The 19,760-nt window shown below is 46.1% G+C and overlaps 1 protein-coding gene across 1 annotated transcript in view; it reads left to right on the top strand.

Moving 5' to 3' along the window:
- The window catches only part of STAB2 (stabilin 2), a 92,013-nt gene that overhangs the window by 16,453 nt on the left and 55,800 nt on the right, over positions 1–19,760 (top strand). The window contains exons 12-25 of the mRNA XM_081878777.1: positions 328–477; positions 1,762–1,905; positions 2,704–2,766; positions 2,878–2,997; positions 4,272–4,325; positions 4,847–4,927; positions 6,836–6,988; positions 7,360–7,422; positions 7,671–7,754; positions 8,781–8,867; positions 9,839–9,950; positions 10,961–11,141; positions 12,296–12,389; positions 12,761–12,919. Coding sequence (XP_081734903.1) covers positions 328–477; positions 1,762–1,905; positions 2,704–2,766; positions 2,878–2,997; positions 4,272–4,325; positions 4,847–4,927; positions 6,836–6,988; positions 7,360–7,422; positions 7,671–7,754; positions 8,781–8,867; positions 9,839–9,950; positions 10,961–11,141; positions 12,296–12,389; positions 12,761–12,919 — 1,545 coding nt within the window. The remainder of the gene's footprint in view (positions 1–327; positions 478–1,761; positions 1,906–2,703; positions 2,767–2,877; positions 2,998–4,271; positions 4,326–4,846; positions 4,928–6,835; positions 6,989–7,359; positions 7,423–7,670; positions 7,755–8,780; positions 8,868–9,838; positions 9,951–10,960; positions 11,142–12,295; positions 12,390–12,760; positions 12,920–19,760) is intronic.

Here is a 19,760-nt window from a genome sequence, read left to right on the forward strand (position 1 = left end):
AGTCAGAAGTAAATCCCACTGAATTCAATGGGGTTTACTCCCAGGCAAGCTACGATTGCAGCCTAAATGTGTCACTTTTGGTCCCGTTGAAATCAGTAGGACTTGGAAATCCTGTCACCATGACTAACTTTTCACATTGATTTCAATCGGACTATGTGTTACTAACCCCATAGTTTGGTCTCTCCAGCACTTGGAAATCACATGTTCTCTAGATGCAGTCTTTTACCTCCCTTTCAATTTTTTAGGGTGCCTTTTCCACATTATTGAGAATTATTTGTATTAGAAGCCTATATAATATCATTTCCCTTCATTTTGCTAATCTTCCAGGTTAAAGACATTCTTTCTAATAAAGAGAGTGCCCAGTATTTTGTGAAGCTCCACATACTTGCTGGTCAGCTGGATCTGAATGGGTTGAAAAGTACAAGTACAGTTTATACTCTCACTGGCAAACCAGGGGTCATATTAAATGATGAAAAGGTAAGGTATGGTTTTCACGTTATTACTACTATTTCACTAGCAAGTGCAAAATTGATAGTGTGTTTGTTTGGCAGAGTTTTAACTGTTTTGTGTGTGAACTGCTTTAGCTTATTGCTGTTGTTTTTTAAAGTTGTGCTTTTACCTTTTATTTTAGTTTCACTGTGTTCTTACTGGAAAGTACTTTGTGGACATTGTAGAGGAAAACTACTACTATGGCCCCCAAAATAGTTTGCAGCAAGCCTTAATACAGCAACAGCAAAACCAGTATCAAATGCAAATAAAAATCCATTAAAAATGGTGAAACAACAGATTTAGAATACAGCAATATTTTATAAGACAGCTAAAGCTAGTTATTCAGCTCCCAGAGATGCTAACTTTTCTGCATCAATACATGCCCTATCAACAAGAGGTTTCTTTTGCTCGTTGTGTATGTTTATTAAACTTAAAGGTCTGGTTGTTGTTTTTTAAAGGATCAAATGACAATCCAAAGTCATGGCATGTTGAACTGATGCTATAACACAGTATGATGCAATTCAGAGTAGGTTTCAGGTATAATATAGGAATATAGGAGCTGCCTTATACCAAGTCAGACCATTTGGTCCAGCTACCTTAGTATTGTCTACTCTGACCAACAGCAGCTCTCCAGTGTTTCAGAAGTTTGACATGCAAAGCAGATGCTCTACTGCTGAGCCACAGTCCTTGCCATAAAGGGGCCTTGGGCAAAGTATCCTCTGGTGGGCTTCCCTGGCTGCAGTGACAGTGGCCCATGCAGTGCTGGGGAGCTGGGTCTATCTGCCCTTCTAATTTCTTACAATTTCTAGTCCATTGGCCACTGGCCAAGGATGCCTAGTGCTGACATCAGCCCTGCACAAATGCAGTAGTCCAAAGTCATTTGAAGCCCAGTTCCTAAGGGTCGTACAACTAGTATATTGACTGTACCTCTTCTTGAACACTGTGTGCTTGTACCTGGTAAGCCAATGTGGTGCTCTCCAGATGTTGGCAGACTACAGCTTCCATCATTGTTGACCACTGGCCATACTGGTTGGGGCTGATGGGGCTTGCAGTCCACCAGCATCTGGACAGTAGCTTGTTGGCTGCCCTATTCTAGATTTTATTTCAGATGCCTGCCTGATGTCAAATGAGATTTGAGTGCTGAAAATCATACAATTTCTATAGCAGCTCATGTTTTTTATTACTACTACTACTACTATTATTATTATTACATAAGCAGTGTGTGCCTTGTTAGATAAAATAATCCTATATTTATTTTCTGGGCCTTTCTAGGACAATCTACTTAGACTAAGATTACAGGGAGGGAAGAAGAAAGTGAAAATCTTACAAGCAGATATTGTTGCTTCCAATGGAATTGTACACATTGTTGATAGAGCCCTGGACAATACGGAACCGAGCTTTGAAAGTGATAAAGAGGTGAGGTCAAATACAGGCAAGTGACCATGACACTTTAGAACCACGAATATACCTATGAATTTAAACATTTATTGCGACAGATGCCTACTGTGCAATAAAGCTGGAGAATAGTAGTATTTATATAGTACTTTAAATGCTCTGAGAGATTCTTTCATGCATAAAACTCTGAAAAACCCTATAAAACTAGGCCTCTGGTGAGGTCAGACTAAAGGATACTTGTCCAGCTTGAACTTAATGCTAAACTATGGTTCAGCATTACGTGGTCAGCAGCAGCAGTCCTCAAGACTTATGCACTCCCTTCTCCTGTTCTCTGTTGTTGCCATGGGGAAATTGTAAACTCTTGTTTCTGTTTTGGATTAACCACAATTTAGTGTTCCACCCAGGCATGCATCTTTTTCATACCTCTCTGGAAAAGCCAGGGATTGAATTGGGAACTTTATGCATGCAGAGTACATCCTCTACCACTCACTCCTACTGAGCACTGTTGGGCAGTGTCATCTAAAGCCATGCCAAAGGCAGATCTAGGTGAGCATTACCAGTGCAATTGCACCGGGCACTGAGCTTCTGGGGCACAGGAAATATGACATCCAATGGAAAGCAAGAGGTTGTCGGGGGGGCACTGGATTTTGGTGTTGCACAGGGCACCACTGGAATTTTTGGTGCCAACATCCGCCATGGCCTTGCAAAGGTCTCTACATTCCTTTTAATACAAATAATAATTTGTATCATATACAATAATAATTGATGCACCCAGTTACCATTGATATTCAAAGTATGAATCTATTTCTGTCTTCTTAGAGATCTATAATGGCATTGCTTCAGGGCAAAGTGAGATACAGCAGATTTAGATCCATACTAGAGGTAAGACTTAAACAAAAAAAAAACCCCACAAATTTACAGATTTTCGTTTTGCAAAAAAAAAAAAAATGTATATAAACTGCTGTTCCCTTCTGCTCACTTGTTCTAAAATAGAACAGCATTGTGGGACCAATGTTAGATATACATCCAGGACCTAATACAATTTTCATTCCAACCAACGATGCTTGGAAGAGCTTGAAAGATGGAGAACTGGACTACCTGTTGTCAAGTAAGGTATAAGTCTTTAAATAACACATACGGGCATTTGTTCTTGTGTAGTAACAGTATCCACTAGGACACAACCAATGGTCAGCTTGAATATAGAAAATGTATACATCCCCCACCCAGTATGATGCACAGCATTACTGGCTATTCGTACTCCATGGTTCAATCAGCTTCTGGATCTTTCCTTACCACTAGCGTAACTTGTCTGCCACAAGTTGATTTAATCAGGAAAAGCATAGCCAATGCGGTACTCTCCAGATGTTGTTGGACACCAACTCACAGCAGCAGCTCCAGATTGCATAGTAAGGGATGGTGGGACCTGGTGGGAAGTTCAACAACTTATGGGGGGGTACCACAATAGCTGTATAGAACACCTTATATTTAGCTGTAATAACTACATCTGTCAGGATGTGAATAGGACTCAAGGCCATGAAACACCCATTGAATATCATGCTTTGATTAAAAGCAGGCATACAGGTTGTCTTAATAAAAGCTAATTTTCAGAAGAATCCTAAGCATAGGAGGGAAATTGACTCTCTGGTCAGTTGCTTTGTTTTGCCACAAAATATCAGACCAAAATATACTCCCCCCCCCTTTTTCATAATTACCCTTTTACTTATGTGAATGGTCTTGGCTGAATATACTTACTGGTTTGGATTTCTGTGGTGGATCCCATGCCAGGCTTTGTGGGGTCACCAGGCAAATGTACCTACCCCAGCACCAAGCCAGCAGTGGGCTTTGGGCTCTCAAATTTCAGTGGCACCCTGTGTGACATTAAAATTTGGTGCCCTCCTCAGCCTAGTGGTCTCCGTTTTTGAATATTGTTTTGGCGCCCCCTGCAGCCTTGTTCGACCTTAAGGGTCACACCACCCTAAAGCCGCCTCTGACCAAACTGAGCCAGTGAACAGTGGCTGCTGTTTCTCTTCTCTGGAAGCTGCAGTACCTCCCCTGGGGTCAGAGGGGGAGAGCAAATGAGCAAAGAAGCCCAGTGGCTTGAGAATGCCATTGTGCTTTGCATCTTCTCACAGCTCAAATTGATTTCGCTTCTTTGGTCGGCATGAAAAAAAAATATTGCATGATGCCATGGGCGTAGCCAAAGGGGGCAGGGGGCAGCTGCTCCCTCCCTTTCATCAAGTAAAACATTAGAAATACTTAACTAACTGACCAGTCATGTTGGTTATGCCCCCCTCCAACAAAAGTCCTGACCCCTCCAACAAAAGCCCTGGCTATGCCCATGCAGGATTCTTGTTCAGATAAATGTGGCTCATTCTCTATTTGTACAGGGTTCACGAAAGCTTCGCGAGCTAGTTCAGTATCACATTGTTCCTCACACCCAGGTTAGTGCAATTGACGTCTGTGCTAGATTTGATATTACCTTATTATAGTACACTTGTTACTTCTCACTACTGAAATCTACGATGACTCTCATAACTTGCTGAAATCCTTATGTCCCAGTACCCACAAAAGAATTGTGTATGGGGGGGGGTGTTCTATTTGGAGCTCCATGATTTGGAGCAGGGCTGGCCCACTCATGAAGCAAGGTGAGGTGACTGCCTCAGGTGGCAGAATCCACAGGGGTGGCAGATCCCGATGTAGATCTTTATTTCCCACCTTGTTCCTGATTTAGATCTTCACTCACCCATTCTTCCTCATTGGGGAGGGCTGGCACCATTTTGTGGTTCACTTCAGGCACCAAAATGTCTTGCGCTAGTGAGTGAACCCCTTTAAGTGTCATTATACTTTCATGGACTCCTTTCTGAATACTATTTGCTAATTATTTTCTATTCAATTAAAAAAAAGGCTCCTGTTGTAATATTTGGCTTTGGGGGGGAAATGAATTATTTATTCTTCCCTATAGCTGGAGGTAGCCAGCCTTATCTCAATAGGGCACATCAAGACTATGGCTCAACAGTTCATCTATTTTAACGTCACCAATAGTGTAAGTACAAGAAAGGCCAGTTCTTATTTATTCATTTTGCTTTCCTGTTTAATCCAGTCAAATTTTGTTTTCTGAATTCTGAAAGGTGTGGACTTTTTAACACACAGTTAACAACAGCTAGCTCCTGCTTTCCAGAGTAAAGCCTCCAATTGTCAAATTTCAGGCCTCCAACTGTCAAATCTCTGCTATCTTCCTCACTGGCAACTAACTCCCAGCTGACCAAAACCTCAAGCCGTTCAGAGTCTGCTGCCATTCAGACCAATAACAGAAGTAACCCCTCAAGTCACTTGCTGAATGATCTCTGCCATTGTACTTCTAGCAACAAGACCTGTTCTCTCATCCTTTCACATTGCTTCTTCAGCTCAGGAGCTGAACCCATTTGCCTGATTCTGTTGAAAATGGTTGTGTTTAAGAGGATGTGAGATGATATGAAAGTTCTGTCTGTGGTGTTTGATGTCAGATGGTTTATTTACACATGCAACTCATCACTTAATAACTGTAGCCATCAAATGGTGGGTGTACATGTACGAGCCAAAACAGATCTTACAGTCATTACATAACACTGAAACATCAAAGAAAATTTTCCACACACCCTGCTGATATCACCATTGTAATGTTTAATACCTTGTAGAAATTAGCCATTGTGTTATGAGTACAACCCTTGACTGTTGTTAATGTGGAGCAGTGGCAGCAATACTCACAATACTCCGAGGTACACACTGCTGCTAAATGTACGTTAACGTATTTGTTACACGGATATTATTTCCACATCTATTTATTCCTCTCAGAGTTGTCTCAAATAGCAGTTCTTATTTCAACAGACTGAATCTGGAATATTTCTGAAAGCGATGTGACACCTTGAGGTCTTACAGTCAGCACTTAACATGTAAACAATTATATATGGGACTGTTTGAGGTATATGAACGAAAAGGGGCCTCTCCTTCATAGTGATACTGCAATTTTGTCCTTGGGGGCTGCTCTTTGAGACAAAAATATATGGGGCTGGATGTTGGAGATTCTTTGAAGATTTGTGAGAGATACAGAGGTACTTCGGGTTATAAACGCCTCAGGTTACAAATGCTTCAGGTTACAGACTCCACTAACCCAGAAATAGTACCTTGGGTTAAGAACTTTACCTCAGGATGAGAACAGAAATTGTGCGGCAGCGGCACAACGGCAGCAGGAGGCCCCATTAGCTAAAGTGGTACCTCAGGTTAAGAACAGTTTCAGGTTAAGAACGGACCTCCAGAACGAATTAAGTTCTTAACCAGAGGTACCACTGTATAAGGATTTATGAAAGACTGTGAGTGGAGTGTAAGAATATTGCTCTAGTATAGGTGATAGGGCCTTTTCTTTTGACCTTGCAATACCATTAAACCAGAGGAGGAGTCTACTTGGCCACTCATTAGCTGAACATGAAGTTGTGTCCTTGGCCATAGATACATTGTTCTTTGGTGTGGCTTTGACTAAGTAAACTCACTTTGTCTGCACATGAAACACTCATCAGAAGCATACTCTCTCTAGACATACTGCAAGGATAATTAAATATATATGAAAAAATATAGGCAAAAATGTGTTATTGATAATACTTGGTATGGGAGATAAATTCCCACACACACAAAAAAAAAAGATTATGGACTGGAGCACTGCAGAGTCCTGGCTCAGATTAAACCTTCACACAGATTTGCAAATTAAGCCTTCTTTTTATTCCACTTATTCATGTAACTGCTTTGAAATACCAAGAAACTGTTTAGTTAGATTAAAACAACAACAGCTGTAAGAGGTCCTGATTATGAAGAATGCAAACAAGTACAGAAGCAAGGGTGCATGATATTGTCAAATAATACAATGAAAACATTTTGAAGTACTGGCATCTAATTTCAAAATAAATAACTCTTATTTATGCAGGGACAAATCCTGGTGAATGGCGAACCTATAGAAGAAGCAGACATTGCTGCAAAAAATGGCCGAATTTACACATTTTCTGGCGTTCTTATACCACCTTCCATAATCCCAATTCTGCCACACAGATGTGATGAAGAGAGAATTGAAATTAAGATGGTAAGTCTCTTCATAACAAAACAGTAAAAAGCGGTATCCAATAACTGCTCTAGCAGAGCTAGTCAACAGATGTTGCACTCCATCTCCCATCAGCCCTAGCCAGCATAGCCAATGGAGAGGGGTGATGGGAGTTGTAGTCCAGGAATATATGGAGGGCACCATGTTGGCTACCCCTGATGTATAGAGTTCCTTCACACCTAATTCCCAGTCCATGCCAGCCCAACAGAGGGAGCTAATTGGCCTACATATTCCTTTCTGCAAACACAGGAGCCCTTTGTGATAATTGGAACTCACATAAAAACCTACCGGTAATTCTGCTTTGTGAGGCAAAACTGTACCTTCATAAACTATGATTGTTCTGTTTGTTTCAGGGCACCTGTGGAAAATGCCCAGCACTACACAGGAATAGTTGTCCAGAAAATTCAAAACCTGTTGTAAGTAAACTTACTATCTGTCCAATCACCAAATAAATTTATAAACGACAAAAGATTTCCTTCCACATGCATTTCGGTAAGATGTATTAACAGCATTTGTGTTATTATAAAAAGAATAAAAACAAGCAGCATATTATGAATGCAATCTGCTCTCCAGCAAAATTAACATCATTGTTTGCTTTCCATAGAGCATAGTGTTGGTTATGGGTGGTTTGTTTTAATGTGTGGATTTTTTTTTAATACTCTAGGCTTTCACAAGGAATCGATGCATTTACCATGAACAGACCTTTCTCAGATATGGGTGTGCTAAATACTGCAATGTAACAAAAACGGTGAGAGATGCAAATGACATTTCTGTTGTTAGCTTCCTATAAAACTGCTGATAGCACCAGCAACTACTTACTACCGTACAACAGTGGTACAACTTTTGCCACAACTCATAGAACATCTTCATTTTTTTTGTATTCGCTTCCTGAAGACTTAGGTAATAAAGCAGATAAAAACCCCCAGACATCATGCATACAAAAACATTCTGAGTATATATGGTATCTATTTTCACAAATGCGTCTAGTGATCACAACAGCAGCACGGATCCAGGAGCCATTATGGAGCCATTAAAGAGACCCAAGAGCAGTAGCAAAAAGCATTAGCGAGGACCATAGCAAAGACTGTATCTCAGTTGTAGGGCATCTGGCTTGCATGCAGAATGTCCCAGGTTCAATCCCCAACAGTTCCAGGGAGGGCTGTCCCCATCTAATAATAATAATAATAATAATAATAATAATAATAATAATAATAATAATAATAATAATAATTTATTTATACCCTGCCCATTTATACTTCCCCAGCCACTCTGGGCGGCTTCTGACAAAATATTAAAATACCGTAATGCATCAAACATTGAAAGCTTCCCTAAAGAGGGCTGCCTTCAGATGTCTTAAACCTTGGAGAGCTGCTGCCAGTCAGTGTGGGCTGAGGTTGATGGACCATTGGCCTGACACAGCAGCTGGCTGTGTTCCTATGCAGTAGGCAACAGCAAGAGAAAGCTAATACAGCACAAGAAAGGCATAGCAGATATTACAAACAATGCTACAACCTTCTTGTACTCTTAATGAATGCCCAGGCCTGTTCAAAGCTTGCCTGGAGCCCAGGGTGGCTGGGAGACACGGAGCATTCTTGGCATGACAGTGTGAATCTGGCAGGTCTCTGGTGGTGGCCCCCAGCTGGCTTAGCCCTCTAATGCCTGGGGCAAGTGTACCCAGCTCACACCGCCCCCAATCTGCATGGGCCTGCTCTTAACAAATTTGCGTGCTGCTCTTTTTTCTTTGGTCATGAGGAAATGTTTGCTTATTTTCCAGGAGCCAAAGTGTTGCAAAGGATTCTTTGGCCCAGATTGCAATCAGTGCCCTGGTGGCTTTTCCAATCCCTGCTCAGGAAATGGACAGGTAAAAGAAACAAATATTTTCAGTGTCAACCGGTCTCCATTTTCTTTGTTGAAGTCTATAAAATAGGCATATGAAACTGTTTGCTTTTGTTGAGATGTCAGTTGACTTTGGCGTTTTTCAGCATACCTGCTTGATTCATGACAGGGTCAGTTTTCCTGTTGGGCATGAGGTGTTGCATGAAAAAATGCCCACACCTCCTTGAACACCCAAAGGAAAACTGAATTCATAGTAGAGATGCTTCACAATCTGCATCTTGCACCAAAGTAAATTTATATCACTTCATGTATCACAAGCTCACATTCTTAGCATCATAGAATAGGCTATGTTGTGGACCCTGGACCACTGTTCAAAATGTCTAGCTTTTAAACCTCAGGTTAATGGGGTGAAGGGTTGGATCACACAGTGAGGGCTAATGGGGCACTGCCCCACCAACCTCAGTCTGCCCTTAGTCAGACCCCATCTGTCTGCTTCTTACTAACAAATAGTCAGAGCCGTTGAAAGTAAAACAGCAGGGAACATTCAGTTTGTAAATCAAGTGATAATTCTGTTAGTGGTATAGTAAAAAACCAAGTGGGAGATGGGTAGAGGTGTTGCTTACCAACCAGGAAGAATGGCATGATGTTTGCTGAGGTTGCAAGTATTCTGATTGGCTATGTAATCCTGTGAGAGTTTCTCCTCTGTATGTTTGGTTGACTGTCTCCCTGCTATGTGTAAGGCATGAACTGAGAAATACAAAGCATCTCTGTTCCTTTCTTCTCAAATGATACACTGTTTTGTTTAGTTTTAATCAGTAAAGATTACTTTTCTCTTTGGACTCCATCTGGGTGTTTAAAGTGGCTCTGGAAATGACAGAGGGAACTGGCATCTTGTAGGAAGGTGTAAGACACATTTTCCCAACAGAAATACCATTCTGATACATTTACATGTGAATTTCAATGTATAATTTCAAATATGTTTGTTCCACTTTGCAGTGTATGGATGGCATGAAAGGGAATGGGACTTGTGTTTGTGACAGGAAATTTGAAGGATCACATTGCCAGTTCTGTTCAAACCCAAACAAATATGGACCACACTGTGACAAAAGTAAGCACCGCGGTTTCTCTCTTCCCTGGGTATTTTAAGCCTTAGTCAAATTTCATGGCAAAGAAAGCCTCTGACCTAAAGACAAGCACTTCTGAGTTCCATAAACTCCTGCCTAATGTGCTCCCTGTGCAGCTGAACTGGGCGGTCCTTAGTTCTTTGTGCCCAGGGGAAAGCATCAGTGAGGGGCCTGGCTCAGTTTCTATGGGCCTGGTTCTGCGGGATCTTGTTCAGTGGGCTCTGGCCTGCCAGCCTCTAGTTCACAGATAGGGATGAATGGATCTGTCATTTTCATTTCTCTCAGGTTCTCATTTTTCCAGTCTTAGATTCAGTTGTCCCCCCCCCAAAAAAAAAGATTCTCATGACAATTCATCAGCATTTTAGTGTGATTTTCTGTTGTTAAACAATTTTTTGTATGCAATTTTGCCTAATGTACACATTTTTGCAAACAAATTTTCCTTAATATAATTCCTTTTTTGCCTGTTATCTTCATTAATATATGCGTTTCATGCACGCTTTAGTATGTGCATTTTTGTACACATTACTTGGCTGAAAAACTGCACCACAAAATTCAAAGAAGTGTGAATTTTGAAGGGCACCTGAGTTTCAGTTTGCATGTGGTTTTAGAAAGTGTGGATTTGTAGATTCACCTTTAACTGTTAACAGTCTAAGTTTTGCTCCATCACTGCCCATGATCACCAGCATCAGAGCCAGGTCCAGGTACCCAGTCCAGCTTCTTAACTGATAACACAGTAGCCTCTGGCTTGGTGTCCTGTTCACTCCTGGCATCTGGGTTTGTGACAATTAGAACATTCTAACAGTCTCTTCTAATTTGTATTTCATTGTTTATTGCTAAAAAAAAGAAAAATGGGAAAATGAAAGACCAGCTGAGATTTTATTTGCAACAACAACACATATATTACCTTTTTTAAATGGGCCTGATCTCTCTCTCTCTCTCTCTCTAAATATATATATTCCTCTCATTGACATTTATTTCCCCCATCCTTCCACAGAATGTATGTGTGTTTATGGTAAGTGTGACAACCAAATAGACAGTGATGGGATCTGCCTTGCTGGTTCATGCAAAAGTGGATATGCTGGGAAATTATGTGACACACAGGTGTTTCCATGTGGGACTTTTCTTCAGTTCTGCCATGCACATGCTGATTGCCAGTTTACCAATGGTGCTATGAGGTAGGCCCATTATACTGATCATTTTTATACCACTCGGGGAACTATAAGGAGTATGTGTCGGCACATGTCTCCCCACCTGTCATCCTCTATGTGAGTGAATGTGGTGTATTCTGCATCTTCCTGACCTCGACTGTCCTAATTGGTTTGCCAATTCATTTTTATAAATGCTCTGAGTAAAATGAATTTGAATACCACCTGCCCCTTCCCAGTTGTGCTACTTAAGATTTTTAACTGTGCCATCGTTGGTGGCAGAGCATGTGCTTCACACATACAGACAGGTCAGGATTCAACTGGAACCTGCAGTTAAAGAATCTTCGGCAACAGTGGCAAACCATTTGCCTTGCATGTAGAAAGTATCAGGTTCAATCCCTGGCATATCCAGTCTGCAACTTTAGAGATACCTGAAGAAGCGTCTCAACTCCCACCGTTTAGCCCGGACACTGAGGTCCAGCTCAAGAAGTGAGGTTACAAGGAGCCAGGCAGAGGGCCTTCTCAGTAGTGGCACCCTCCCTGTGGAACGCCCTTCCATCAGATGTCAAGGAAATAAACAACTACAGTGGTACCTCGGGTTACATATGCTTCAGGTTACAGACTCAGCTAACCCAGAAATAGTACCTCGGGTTAAGAACTTTGCTTCAGGATAAGAACAGAAACCGTTCTCCGGCGGCCCGGCAGCAGCAAGAGGCCCCATTAGCTAAAGTGGTCCTTCAGATTAAGAACAGTTTCGGGTTAAGAACGGACCTCCGGAACGAATTAAGTACTTAACCCGAGGTACAACTGTATCTGACTTTTAGAAGACATCTGAAGTCAGCCTTGTTTAGGGAAGTTTTTAATGTTTGATGTTTTATCATCTTTTCTGTTGAGAGCTGGCCAAAGTGGCTGGGGAAACCCAGCCAGATGGACAGGGTATAAATTTATTATTATTATTATTATTATTATTATTATTATTATTATTATTATTATTAGAGAGCCACTGTCTGTCAGTGTAGGCAATACTGAGCTAGATGGACCACTGCTCTGACTTGATAAAAGGCAGCTTCCAGTGTTTATAGGGTTAGGAAAGATCTGCTGCCTGTTGTGATAAAAACATAATTTTGGCTTCGTTTTACAACTGTCATGACTATTAATTTCACATGCTTTGATGCAAATTTTAGCTGCATTTGTAAGCCGGGATACGAAGGAGATGGAATAATTTGCAGCGAAGTAGATCCTTGTGCTAATTTAATTCCACACAGCTGCAATGCTAATGTAAGTACAAAATTCCTTTGCATATCTTAACATATTTAAATTCTGAGTTTAATTATCCAAATTAAGAACACCTCTCATAAGTAAGTATCTTTCCCAGTTAAAATGCTACCCAGTTGGTCCATTGACCAAACAGGTTTCATATTATGTTCTAAAAATAATTGTGCTAAATCGTAAGTGAAATGTTGATGAAGTCTTTGCATTTATCACTATGGAAATAATTAGATTTAGGCCACAGAAATCATGGGTGAAATATTCACCTGTCCACATTGGTCTATATCACTAAAATAAACATGCAGAATCTTCCCCTGAACTCTGTCCTTCCCACATTACAATGCACAGGCTGTAACTCTGGTATGTCCATATACCTGCAGGCAGAATGTGTTAAGACTGGCCCTGGGACCCATGAGTGTGTGTGCCAGCCAGGATGGACAGGAAATGGCAAAGACTGTTCAGAAATCAACAACTGCCTGTTGCCAAATTTTGGAGGGTGTCATAGTAATGCTACTTGCCTATATATAGGTCCTGGTCAGGTGAGTTAAAACTGCCTCTTAACTTCTGCACTGTGTGAATCTTCTGTAATCTTTCTTTATGTGGTAGTGAAGCAAGTGGGTACTCGCGAAGAGTTTAATAAGGATCAGCCAGACAGCTTTTGGAGAATAAGAAGGTGAGGTTTATTGCCAGGCAATAAGGACCCAGTTGGAATATTTTCCAAAGAACTGGGACCCCGATTGACAGAAATCCAGAGGTCTTTATACCTGAGTAGATCACAGCAAATCATTGATCATGAGACAATCATGAGGGATTCACAACATTGTCAGCGAGAATCAGCCAATCAGCAAGCGGTTGTCACGCTACTTGACCCCCAGTCAAGCCTTGGTCAGCACCGGATTCTAGTTCTGCTTTCCGATGCTTGCAGTGACGCTCTGTCTAACCTTTCCCCCAGTTATGACAGGACAGGGAGCTTGGACATTCTGTGGTTTTGCTCTTCCTGTTCTGTGGATTAATTTAGCCTGTATCTGAGGGGAATTTGTATCAGAATCTCTGATTCATGTCTTTCCCCCTTGTCCAGGGTGCACAGATATTTAGGGGAAAGGTCGGTTCTAACTTTTTGCCGTTTCAAGCAGTTTGCAGCACAGCTTCCCTTTTGATTCAAAATGGATTATAAAGTACTGTAATCCTTGATTTGTATAAGCATATTTGGATATATATTGAATATATTGGTTTCTGATAACTGATTATGTGGATAGCATAGGGGTAGCCCTTCTCCCTTGCCTCAGTAGCAACAGCAACGGCAGCCAATGAGCTCAATAGTTAATAAACGATTAGCTAATAAACTCAATAGCTAATAAACTATCTTGAGTTTTGCGGTAATAATGCAGTCCAATTGACATGCAGTTAGTAGCTCGTTCATTAGCGCATATATTCAATGCCACCCTGCCACTGCTGTCACCACCACTGCCTCTGCTACTCACTCTGCTGCTGCCACCATGCCCCCTGCTGCTTCTGGTGCTGATGGAGAAGCAGTGACGCTGTCAGAGCTGCCTCTAGGTCCCAGCTCACAGAGGACCAACGCCCGGTTGATGTAATGTACAAAAGTCTTTATTGGAAGTTTAGTTTCCATTTCAAACCCCAGAGCATGCAGCCCTACGTCTTGGCTCTAGATCGGCGAAGTCCCCTCTGAGTCACTACCCCTTCTGCACCAGTTTAAGATCCTAGCCCGGCTCCACCTCCTGCGCTGTTCCTTCCTCCTCTGGGTCCTTCTGCCCCCTGGGGTTTCCTCCCTCCTGGACTCTTCTGACGCTGACCCCCCTGAGTCTTGCCCTTCCTTCCGGTGGGCTTTAGGACCTGGCTCCCTCTCCGGGCTACCTGCTGTGCCGCTCGCCTGTACATTTGAACTTGGCGCGCGCGCCCAGCCGGTGACTTTCCTCTTGACCGTTTCCCCGCTCTCCGATGGAGGCGTGGTCAATCCTGACTCATCTCCTCTCTCTGGTGGTGAGAACACTGGTCCCGATGCCTGGGACTCCTCCCCCCCACTGCGCTCTGGTGGGGAAGCTGGTCCTGATTTCCAACTGCTGCTCAGGGAGTCCCCGCTGGCCCCTTCCTTCTGGGGTTTCCCCCTTGGCACCCCCCTTGCCCTGGCCATCGGCGCTCCTTTCTGTGAATCTTCCGATTCGCTGGAGAGACTCGTGGAATCTCTCTGACCACTGTCACTGCCTACACCCCCCTCGTATTCCTCCTCCTCGCTCTCCATTTGCTCCATCTCCTGTGTCTCTGCTCCTGAACCCCTGACATCCATCCCCCCCTCGAAGCCCCCCCTTCCCCCCTCCCCCTCTTCAGGTGCGGGTTCCGGGAGCTCCAGTGTTGTGGGGGTGAGCGCTGGATACAGTTCGTCCCCGGTGGCGTGCAGCCATCGGGATAAGTCCGGGAAGTCCTGCATGGGCTCATCGACGGCGATCTCCTCTGCTTCCATCTCTTGGGAGGTGTGCTCGAAACCTGGAGCCACCCCCAAATCCCCCAAGACCCCCTCTTCCCCTGGTTCCTGGGACGACACTGCGTGCCAAGGTCCCTTCGGCAGGTCTCTGCGCCAGCCCACTTCGGGTTGATCCTCCCACCAATAAGACCCTCCCGTGCCAAACCCTGAGAGCGATCCCTCTGGGGAACTAGTCCCCGGAGTCGTCTCCTCAGCTGATGAGAAACCCTGGAAAGTGCTGGCTGAGAGTGTGGGCGTGAAAAGATATTCGTCGAAATAATCCGCTGGCATGGGTTTGTGCGGGAAAATTGTATGGAATTCTTCCTTGAGCCACTGCTCCTCCACTGCATAATCCGGCACCCACCTGTTGGCGCTGGCTGGGGTGTCTTCTGTGGCGAGGAGATATTCAATCCCTTCCTCCCCCCACCTTGAGTCTAAAATCTCTGTGGCTTCACTGAGTGGCTCCTCTCTCGACGACCCCCCCTTCTCAGGTGCCCCCCTGAGCGGTTCTGGTGCTGTCCCTGGCGCCTGAAACCTGTGAGGTGCCTTGTAGGGCGTTAGCACTGATCTATGAAAGACCGGGTGCATTCTGGATCCCTCCGGGAGTGTCAACCGGAAGGCCACTGGGTTGATCTGTGCCTCGACTTGGTAAGGCCCTAGCTGCTTGTGTCCGAGCTTCTTCTTGGCTAACGATCTGGCTGGGACTGCCTGGGCTGCTAACCAGACCCAGTCCCCCACCCGGATGTCCTCCCCAACCCTCCTGTGTCGGTCTGCCTGCACTTTGTAAGCTTGTTTTGCTAGATCCAACTGCCTCCTGAGCTGCTCGTGGACCTCCTGTAACTCCGCTGCCACGGCCTCTGCTCCCTGCTGCTCCCCCTCCCTCACCTTCTCTAAACCCGGGAAGGTTCTGGGATGCCGCCCATTGTTGGCGAAAAACGGTGTCACTCCCGTGGACACGTGCTTCGTGTTGTTGTAGGCAAACTCGGCCAGCGGTAGGTAGTCCACCCAGGTCGACGGCTGCTGGTTCGCGTAGCATCTCAGGTACTGCTGCATGACGGCGTTGACCCTCTCCGCTTGTCCGTTGGTCTGCGGGTGTCTCGCCGACGCCAGGTTGACCTTGACGTTCAGGATGCCCATCAGCTTCTGCCAGAAGTTGGAGATGAACTGGCGCCCCCGGTCGGACAGGATAGACCGTGGTAGGCCGTGCACCTTGAACACGTGGTCTATGAACAGCTTGGCGGTCTGCTCCACTGTGGCCACCTTCGCGCAAGGAATGAAGTGGGCCATCTTGGTGAACAGGTCTACTACCACGAGTACCGCTGTCTTCCCCCTCGAACTGGGCAGATCAGTGACAAAGTCCAGAGCCACCCGCTCCCACGGTTCGAACGGTGTCTGTAGCGGTTCCAACAGCCCCGCCGGCGGCTTGTGTACCGGCTTGGCCCTTTGGCAGGTGTCGCACCTATTGACATAATCCGTGACTTCCCCCCGCATCTTGGGCCACCAAAAGTCTCTGGCTACTAATTCCACCGTCTTCTCTTTGCCGAAGTGCCCAGCGGTGGGCGCGTCGTGCAACTGCTGCAGTACTTTCGCGCGGAGGTCGTCTCCCGGCACGTAGAGGGCCCCTTTGCGGATGAGCAGTCCGTCACTTATTTGGAACTCGTCGCCCCTCGCTGTGCCGCTGCGCACCTCCTCCATCTTGGCTCGAGCGAAGGAGTCCATCTGCAGCGCGCGACGTACCGCGTCCAGGTCCACCGTGGCTGAGGCGCATGCCCACGCTTCCGGTGCGAAAATGTGCTTGGCTGCCGCCGGTGCCTCTTCCTCGAGATACTGCGGTTTCCTGGATAGCGCATCCGCCATGATGTTGCTGTCTCCCGGGATGTATTCTATCCTGAAGTCGAAATCTGCAAAGAACTCCGCCCAGCGAATGTGTCTCTGGTTCAGGAACCTCGCCGTGCGCCAGTACTCCAAGTTCTTATGGTCCGTGCGGACCTGCACCGTGTGTTTGGCTCCGATGAAGAAGTGCCGCCACGCCTTGAAGGCTGCATGAATGGCCAGCAACTCCCTGTCCCAGATGGTGTAGTTCTGTTCCGACTTGCTGAGTTTCCTGGAGTAGAAAGCGCACGGCCTCCAGTCCCCCTGGTGGTCTTGCTGCAACAGGACGGCCCCCACGGCTCTGTCTGAGGCGTCCGTCTCAACCCTCATGGGCCTGGTGGGGTTCACATGTAGTAGCTGTTCCTCGGACGCGAAGAGACGCTTGAGCTTTTGAAAGGACTGCTCCGCCTGCTCAGTCCAGATGAACTTCTTCTTCTTGGAACTGAGGGTGTCGGTGATGGCCGCCGTCTGCATAGCGAAACCCCTGATGAATTTTCGATAGAAGTTGGCAAAGCCGACAAACCTCTGGACCTCCTTCCGATTGCGCGGGCTTTTCCAGTCCAGCACCGAGCGGACCTTGGCGCTGTCCATGGCGAGTCCCTTGTCGGACAGCTTGTAGCCCAGGAAATCCACCTCCGTCCTGTCGAACTGGCACTTCTCCAGCTTGGCGTAAAGCCTGTGCTCCCTCAGCCACTGCAGGACTTCCTTGACATCTCTCTCGTGAGCCTCCGGCGACTCCGAGAAGATCAGGATGTCGTCCAGGAAGCAGACGCACTTCTTGTAGAGGAGACCCTCTAAGACGTGGTGCATGAAGGCCTGAAAACAGTGGGAACCATTTTGTAATCCAAAAGGCATAACTCTATATTCATAGGTGCCTAGCGGCGTAAACATGGCCGTCTTCCACTCGTCGCCTTCCCGCACGCGTATGAGATTGTACGCTCCGCGCAGATCCAACTTAGTAAAGATGCGACCCTTCCTCACCGTCGCCAGCAGGTCATCGATCTTGGGCATGGGGAAGGCTGGGGGCTTGGTCTTCGAATTCAAAATTCTATAATCAACTACCAGCCTCTTCTGGGGCGTGTCCCGCTTCTTCACAAAAAACACGGGACTGCCCCCCACTGCCTTGGATTCCCGGATGAATCCCCGCTTCAAGTTGTGATCTATGAACTCCCTGAGTTCCTGCAGTTCATCCTCAGACATGGAATACAGTTTCCCCGTCGGCAGCGTCGCCCCCGGCAGGAGGTCAATTTTGCAGTCGTAGGGTCTGTGGGGAGGCAGCTTGTCCGCTTCCTTCACGCAGAAAACCTCCAAAAACTCTTTGTACTTGTTGGGTACTGCTTGCAACATGCCTAAGTTCAGCTGTGGTCCATCCTCGTGCCCCTCCTCTTCCGCGGTAGTGAGGATGCAGTGTTTTGCGCAGTAGGAGGAGCCGAAGGTCAGTTGACGCTGGTACCATGCTAATGCCGGGCTGTGCCTGTCCAGCCAACTCATGCCCAACACTATGGGCGTGTCTGACAGGTGGGTGACATTGAAGCTGATGACTTCGCGGTGATTACCAATTCGCATCACCATTGGAGGTGTCTGCTGCAGCACTTGCCCTCCCAGTAGCTCTCTGCCGTCCACCGTGACTACGTTCAGGGGCATCGCGGCCGGCAGGAGCGCCACGTTGTGTTGCTTGAGAAAATCCACTCCGATAAAGTCTGCATTGCTGCCAGAGTCAATGGTAATAGGGACTTCCATGGTGAGCCCATTGGGAAGCTGGAGGGATGCGGTGAGCTGCACCACTGGTTTGGGTGGGAGGGGGTCTGTGGGCTGTAAGATCCCTGGGGACTGCTTCACTGACTTGTCTGGCTGGGCCCCAGTGCCTCCGATTCCAGCCAGACCATTCCGTTTCCCTGCTGTGGTGCATTCTGCTGAACTGATTCTGTTACTGTTGCTGAGGCTGCAGTGTGCTTGTGAATCCTCCGGGTACACTCTTTCGCCATGTCCTGAGCACTGTCGCAGATGTAACATTTCCTGTTCCCTCTAGGAGGCTTCGTTTTGGCTGCTCCCGGCGTTAGGGCTCCGGCTGCTGACTGAGCCTTAGCACCACCTAACTCCATCGGCTCTTCTCCCCCTCCCAGCGGAGGCGTGGATTGAGCGCGCGCTGTTTCCCTGGGAAAGGAGGGTGGTGCTCTTGCTGGCGTGCGTCCCCAACGCCCTTCCTCCTTGCTCCAAGGGCGTCCCTCCAGGCACACCCCAATCGTTAGCACCCTCTGCACCACATCTTTGGTGGTCTGGGGTCTCTCCCCCCTTGCAATTTCGTCTTTCACAGCACCGTTCAGCCCCTGCTGTCTCTGACGGCAGCTGACTCTTTCTCCCACCCCAGTGCGTTGACCAATGCGAAAAAACGGGAGTGATATTGTCTCACAGTGGCTCTGCCTTGTCTCAGTCCATGCACCTCTTTCCTGGCGATATCTACATCAATCTCTGACAAAAAAACAGGCATCCATCGCTTTAATGAAGGCATCCGCATTCCGGAGGGCTGGATCCTTATCTCTCCAGAGATTGCGCAACCATGCTTTAGCTTCTCCATGGAGATGACTGACTATGAAGCCTACTTTCTCCTCCTCATCTCTAAAATCCTTCTCCAGCAACTTTAGCGCATAAATCACGTCTGCTCTGAAGTTAGGATACTGCTGCAGATTCCCATCGAAATGAGACACAAGGCTCCCTCCTCTCTTCCCCAGCCCAATCCCCTCTGGTCTGGGTCCGGCAGCCCCTGTGTAGTCAACGCTTCTAACCTGGCTCGCAGATCCTGGCAGGCAGCCGCTGCTTCCGCCTCCTTTTTCCTGGATGCCAAAATTTCCGCGTTAAGTTGTGTTACTGCGTTCCGCAGGCTTGCTATGTGTTCTTCGGTAGTCATTTTGCCTCCTTTTCGTGAGCTCGCGAAGCACCAATCTTCGCCCCTCGCTGCGTTCCCTCACGTTGCGAGGTTTTAAAAGTCGAGAGGGGACTTACTGTCAGAGCTGCCTCTAGGTCCCAGCTCA

The sequence above is a fragment of the Podarcis erhardii genome, assembly GCF_964252035.2.
Source record: "Podarcis erhardii genome assembly, chromosome: 10".
NCBI lineage: Eukaryota > Metazoa > Chordata > Lepidosauria > Squamata > Lacertidae > Podarcis > Podarcis erhardii.